The sequence below is a fragment of the Mytilus californianus genome, unplaced genomic scaffold, assembly GCF_021869535.1.
Source record: "Mytilus californianus isolate M0D057914Y unplaced genomic scaffold, xbMytCali1.0.p SCAF_3, whole genome shotgun sequence".
Taxonomy (NCBI): Eukaryota; Metazoa; Mollusca; class Bivalvia; order Mytilida; family Mytilidae; genus Mytilus; species Mytilus californianus.
Genome location: NW_026262679.1, coordinates 106174382 through 106181713, shown reverse-complemented (window position 1 = coordinate 106181713; position 7332 = coordinate 106174382). Strand labels below are relative to the sequence as shown.

The window sequence follows — 7332 nt, the reverse complement described above, 5'->3', positions numbered from 1 at the left end:
ATAAAACCCTTGTCAAAGTGATGCGTCCGTTTGGCTCTGCGGTATGTACAATTAAGTACGCAGCTACGTCCGGTCAGAATGGGGACGTTAAATCCGATGCATCGTGTAAATTTAATGTACCAATATCTGCATGTGAAGAACCCTTGCAACCACTCTTTGAGGGGTCCGTAGGTGGTCTGTTGCAAGGCAAAATTTCAGTCCTAATCCAAAATATCCTGATTTTCCAGTAGCAGTCAAATTTTCAACGACCTTCATCCAGGACGGCCTATATTACAGGACCTACCTATTGTATTTATTGTTAATTTGTTCTAGTTCTGAACATGCATGGATTATTTGCAACTGGACGTTAAGCACCCAACAATCAATCAATCAATCCTTCACTAGAAAGAACGAACACAAAAGAAATACAAATGAGTAACCAAATGCCTGTTTTATTTGTTTGGGGCTCATATGTTTATTAGTTTTAATCTTTATATATTACATTTTGTTAATACATGGTTAATTGATTGATTGATTGATTGATGCTTGCTTTCCGTCGCATCAGCGCAAATGTTAAATCGTGGCGAGATCTTTTTGGTATAAAAAAGAGGCGGAAGATACCAAAAGATAAATAAAAACTTGTGTAAGTCGAAAAGTGATCCACAAAATCATAACAAAAAAACGGAAAACAACGAAAATACAAAGAACAGTCTACAAAACACTTATAAAGATAAAGTCCGAGCAACACGAATCCCACGATAAACCGGAAGTGATATAAGGTGGAACTCGTCGTCTTGCTCATGGTAATAAATAAACAGTATGAAAAATATGATATTTTTTTTAATTCAGACAACAGGTGCTTCACCATACTTAAACTAACATTGTAATAAAAAATAGTTAGATACAAATAAAATTCAATTAAAGCTATGTGATAAAAACAGTTGACGTAACAAAAATAGTTTAGATCTTAGCAGAAAAAAAGTATTAACAAAAATACCTAACTTGAAGTTAAATTTTAAAAAGAGGAAGTCCATAAAACTGACAAAATCAAACGTTAGACTATATCAACCAACGGAGCATATCAAACAATTTCTTTTTTAAATGAAACTATTTTATAGCTTGGAGTATTTTTGAATAAATAACAGAAATAAAAGTTTTGTTCCTTTTTATTTTTGTTTACATGCACATAATGATTTAATTTTTTGAATCGATACAGCATATCCTTTCTTTTCCAAAATGAAATCAACCCCTTATTAAATGTCATGCGTCGGAAGCGCTTTTCATGACTCACCTTCACCAGGAACGCCCAAAGCCGAATATTTGAAGCCAAGCATGTATAAGAACCGAAACAGTTGAAGCGCTATATGACCAAAAAGGACATAAAGATAATAGCTAAATCAATCTAAGGTCAACTTTGTCTGAGGGAGTTGAAACCTTAGTTTAACTTTATTTTATCCTGCACCACTTGTACAGATAGCACTTCACAGTTCAAGTTTCACTATTTCTTTTGTTTTTAGATAAATTTATTTTCCAACTTAACCTGAATGATTCCTTGCGCATACATATTACATCAACAAGTATTGAATACTCAGAAAACAATCTTAATAACTAAAAGAAGTTCGTTTTAGTTTCACTTATGGGGAGTACATATTTATAGTTGTGAAAGTGTTGTAGAATTTGTGATTGGGTATCTGCATACTTATTTTTTGTTTTGGAATCGTATTTACATATATATGTGCATGTATAATATTGACATTGATTAAATTAGAAAGAGTACACTATATGACAGTACTTTGATTTTGTATGCAACTCTTTTTTTTTTATTTTGTTATTTCTTAATACTGGCTAGTACTTCTTTGTTTAAGAGGCACTTTTCGATTTTGATAGACAAATTAAAGAACGAATTGTTGTGTTCATCAGTAGTATAGGAGGGACTAAATTAAGGCGACAGTAGTTTACCGATATTCAAATCTCAGAAATCCATTAGGAAGAGACAAATCAAGGAAACAAACAAAAACTGACAGAATTGCATAAACGGAGGTGACGTCGTTCATCAAGAAATATAGGATTGCTGTTCTGTGTATGCGAGAGCAAAAAAGGTGTATTGCGCAGGCATTAAAACCAGATACGTGACTGGAAGAAACTTGTGAAGGCCGTGATCTTTAATGTCCTCGATTGTTAAGGTAATGTGTATGTATATCGGTTTTCCAGAAGGTTTTACGTACAAAAAGTCACTAAAATTCTGTATATATATATGTATTTGTTCTCTGTGATGTCCGCGTTCTAAAGTTCAGTTACGGAAAGAGAAACTGCTGGTGCTTTCTTTGAGGTATCTCCAAGTCCACAAAGTAAGACACGTTCAAATTCCCAAGGGAGTGTTAGGACACAAGGAAGTTTGTTATTGTGGTGGAGAAAGCCGAAGTACTCAGAAAGAAACCCCCGGGCTCCTCAGAGGGAACAGACACGAAAGAGATATCTGCAGATTGATCTCCAGGTCAAAGTCGGGGGTCACTTTGTCCAACCGAGGCTCCCAAAGTACAAATTCTAGTTTAAACTTCGGTATAGGTACCAGAGATGTGTTTGGGAGAGTAAAAATCACTCTTCTAATGTACTGAAATTTCCAGCGCATCGAGTCAGGATCGAACCCGAAACCTTCAGCACTGTAACCATCGTTCTTTACCACACGGCCACGAACTCACATTTCTGAGGTTTCTGTGATGAGTTCAGAAGGATTACGAATGATATTTTCCTGCGGCTTTCATTTTTCCTTTAAAATGTTTACAACGGTAGATAAATGCTTTTCTCCGTTTTTCTTTTCTATATTTTTGTATAATATTTCCAACAGAGGTTTGGTTAGAGGGACTGATAAGGCTATTTACGCTGTTGTATTAAGAGCTTTACTCTTTTGAGGACCTTTGCTGCTGCTGCTTGAGTATGGGGTATTGCTGCTGCTCGTGTATAGGGTAATGCTGCTGCTCCCGAGTGTGTGGTTTTGCAGCAGCTGATAGGGGATTTGTTGTTTGGCTTTTGATTTTTTAGTAAATGAAGAATAAATAGCGTGAAGTAGTAGTGTTAAGGGCATACGATACAGTTTTAATCCCACGGTGAATTTTTGACGAAAGTTTGCATACCAGCTATTTTTCACCTAATCATTTCAAATATGTAATAAAACATATACCTTCATGTGCTACTTATAGAGATAAATGGGGTCGAAATTTTAGACATTTACTGGACATTTCGGTTTCTTGGACATTTCTATCCTATGACATACTTAACTTTTTTGTTTCAAAAGATAAACACAAGCGGAGTTTCGTAAAAACATCTTGAATATCTTCTCTTCAAAAGTGTGTTTTGAGTTTGTGTAACAATTTTTTGGAAATAACTCATTTTTATCAACTTGTCATGATTTTAGTAAAAAAAACCGGCATTTTTGGCTGTATATTAATTTATCTAATTAAAAAAAAATCATCGATGATTTGTTCCTAAAAATTGGCACAAATAATATTCATACATATTCAAGCCTAATGTCATTTTTTCACAGTTTGACGTCGCGAAAAATATCATTTTACGTTAACGACGTCATTACCTCCCCTGTAACTGTATCGTATGCCCTAAAGTGAGGAGAAGTCGGGAATTTATAATAAGGAATTAGATTTGAACATATGTTAACTAATGTTGCCAATTTAGTGGATGGTCATCTGTATTCTCAACTTGTGAGATTTCCCTACTTGATAAAGGCTTCGGCAAAAAACACTAACAAGTTGACAATCCTGGATGTCTACCTCTTGAGAAGATCGATCGTAATCGCATACTGATGAAAAGAAAAATGTATAACAATATAGTCGATTCGAATGTTAACTAGAATGATTTGATATTAAATTCTGTCTTTTAAAGTGTGTGTATTATACAAGGCATAGGGTAACTTAATTTCTAAACGTACTGGAAAACAGAATAGTCCGAACAGGTATATAAATTAAAAAGCAAGACAAAGGAATTTAGTCAAATATCATGACCGTAGTAATGTAAAAAAGCACTCGGATACATTTCTACAGGGTAATACATCCATGTTTAAAAGTTGATACATGTATACATTTTCTTGATTTGTGGATTGAAGAGCAAAAATTCGGGGAAATAGAAACAAATTGCAGACCATATAGAAATCTAGCAAGTGATACTTTGTAATTTGCCCGACAATTATGACTTTTAGTAGAGACGAATATCCCAAAAGGGACAATCAAACTCCTAAGTCGAAAATAAACTACAACGCCATGGCAAAAACCGAAAATACAAAAAGACAAACAAGGGTATACAAAACACAACATAGAAAACTCAAGACAGAGCAATATGAACAGCACCAAAAACCGGGGGTGATCTTATGTGCTCCAAAAGGGTAAGCAGATCCGGCTCCACATGAATCTATTGGTAAGTAAAAACGGCAAAAAGTAATTGGAAGCTAAGTTTTGCCAAAATTAAAAGTACTTCCCGACAGATAATGATATATTACTTTTCAAAACTATTTTTGAAATATTAACTTCAAAATATTCTATAAATGATTTATTTGATATATATTGTAAAACAAAATTCAAAAATAACAACATTATAAACTTTTAATTTTAACAGCAAACAGGATAAAATATACATCATGAAATGATACTGAATATGAAAGACATAATAAATAAATCGATGCAAAATGAAATGTAATTTTTGTTGTTATTATTTCATAATTTTGTCCGTTGATATCCCATATGTCCACTACCATTTTTGTTTTTTTTTGTACAGTAGAGTTTTTCCGACAATGATAAGATATGTTTGATACAGATATCCATAGAATTTCAATACATGGTACTGTGTTGTACTATTAAGCTTACTGCATTGTTTTTGTAACACCAAATGTTAGCTGATATACCGTACTTGAAGAATAAACATGATTTAATTGACTATTTTGTTTATGAACATGTCTGCGTTAAGTAAGGATACATGGCAGTTGCCCTGTGAGTGTATAAAAGTCCACTTTCATAATATCTATTCAATATAATAATTTATTTTCAATAATAAAATTTCTAACATACTGGATAAATCAATATATAATGAAAGTTCCCACCGAAACTTTTGTTACACAATAAAATTCTCTTGAACAAATATAATGTTGGAACTTTAGCAACAAATATGATTCCTACATGTATATAACACTTTGAGAGAAACCATTACATAGGAATATAAAAACTATAAAATTTGATTGTGAAATTGCAAGTATTTGTATTTGTGACAATACTCGTTTCAAAACAACATTACAAGATTTACAAAATATATAGTTATCACCGTTTTTAATTATAAAATAAAGGGGAATATTTATCATGTTACATAATTTCTAGGAATAGTTATATGTAAGAGAAGTTTTGTATATATTAACCTTCATGTACAGATGATTACAAAATGTACTTATCAAAATGCACTTGGTTGTAAACAATCACGTGATATACATGTGTATTTTTGCTGACATTAAAAAATCTGTCTATTGTACAATTTCCAGTCATCCTACGGTATGAACAAATTTTATGGGGCTTTATGTTCCAGGAAATAATTTTATGAAGAAGGATTAAATATCATTTGATTTTAGTTCTCAAGAACTTTTGTTATCTACTATCTACCATTTTGTTCCACGTGGAACATGTATTATGCGGAACAAATATGCAGACACAGCCCTTTCCCTGTATTATGTACAATCTAGAATAGTCTAGAGACAGAAAGTTGGATGGCCGATTTATTGATATCTAACTTTTAATCAGTGTAAAATGTAACATTCATTCACTGATTAATATCCTTGTTTGAACATTCCCATAGTTTACCCACGTCTGAAAGTTCGCTAATTAGAATAGTATAATTTATTAAAACTGCTTGTCAGATAATCTATATATTAGTATACTAAGATGCGAGCACTAGTAAAAAGTACTTTCGACATTGATAAAAACAGAAACAAAATGCTAAAATGAAAAATTAATAAATATTAATCAAATTGCTATACATGCAATAAATTGTTCATGTTAGGAAATTAAGTATTTTCTTTTTAATATTGAAGGCCGTACTTTGACCTATAATGGTTTACTTTTACAAATTGTGACTTGGATGGAGAGTTGACTCATTGGTTTTCATGCCACATCTTCTTATATCTATTAAGACAATATTTAAAACATTTTGTTTATGCATTTAGTGCAATACTTGTAAATAAAATAACTATATTTCTATACAAACTATGACAAGGAGAATGACATTCTTAATAAAGAAAATCAAGTTCAATGAATATCACATTTTTCAACACAACACTATATGTTAAATTTTTAAGTAATATTACAAAACCAAACGGATGGATTTTTAACCGTTTTTATAAGTCAAGATAATTTAGAAGTAAAGTAAACTAAGTCACTGTCTACAATACAAAACACACTACTCAAGCCAATGAACAAGTTGAGTTAGAGAATAAGCTTCCACAGACATCTTTAGCAACGATGTATGAAGTAACTGATTTGTAAAAGCATATTCAAAGCTTTTAAATGTTTCTATATCCCTTTTCGTCTGTCTTGAAGGCATCTATTTCATTTACAGATGTTAATGTTTTATTCGCATATGATGAAGCGCTATTTTATAGCTGTCCATTTAGTTCAAAATGAACCATGCCGTTATTTCTTGTCTCTTCTTCCGGTACAAAATCTGGAGCATTGTTAGCCCAGAGAGATGAACCATTACCATTGGACAAGTTAGTCGTTGCTGTTGCGCTGGTCGTTAATGATGCTTTTGATTGGTTCCTCTTGACATTATATCTCATTCCATCTTGTTGAGGTCGATATTTATACCAGTAGAATTCAAACGCCAGACAAATCAACGAAAGTGCAGTTCCAACAGCAATCACGAGGAAGACACCGCCAATATTTTTTATGCTTATACCATCACTTTCATTTTCAATGTCTGGACATGTTTTCTTCTTTTGGTTATTCGTCCACCATTTATGTTTCAACGTTTCCAACTTCCTTTGATTCAATAACTTTAATATCCTATAAAAGTATAAATTCAAAAGTAACATATATTCTTGGTTCCGCATGAGATGTTCAGAAAAGTAGAACATAATTCAACTGAATAAGAATCTATACAAAGAATAATTTTGTTATGTTGTTCCCAAACCAAATGAATATAAAAAAGGCAACTTGTGAATCGATTTGGAATGAAAATAAAAAACAAAAACCTAAAGGAAAGGCATGAACTGAAAATAGAAAGATCGTGTGGTCGACAGGGTAAGCGTATCCTATATGATTAAAATAACACTTTATAAATTACGTTCGTCGGGAGCGATTTTCTACATGC

The 7332-nt window shown here is 32.4% G+C and overlaps 1 protein-coding gene across 1 annotated transcript in view; it reads right to left on the bottom strand.

Moving 5' to 3' along the window:
- Nucleotides 1-4518: 4518 nt before the first annotated feature.
- Nucleotides 4519-7332, bottom strand: part of LOC127735676 (ionotropic receptor 25a-like) — a 44651-nt gene continuing 41837 nt past the window's right edge. Inside the window, exon 15 of the mRNA XM_052245932.1 lies at nucleotides 4519-7025. Coding sequence (XP_052101892.1) covers nucleotides 6617-7025 — 409 coding nt within the window. The 3' untranslated portion in view covers nucleotides 4519-6616. The remainder of the gene's footprint in view (nucleotides 7026-7332) is intronic.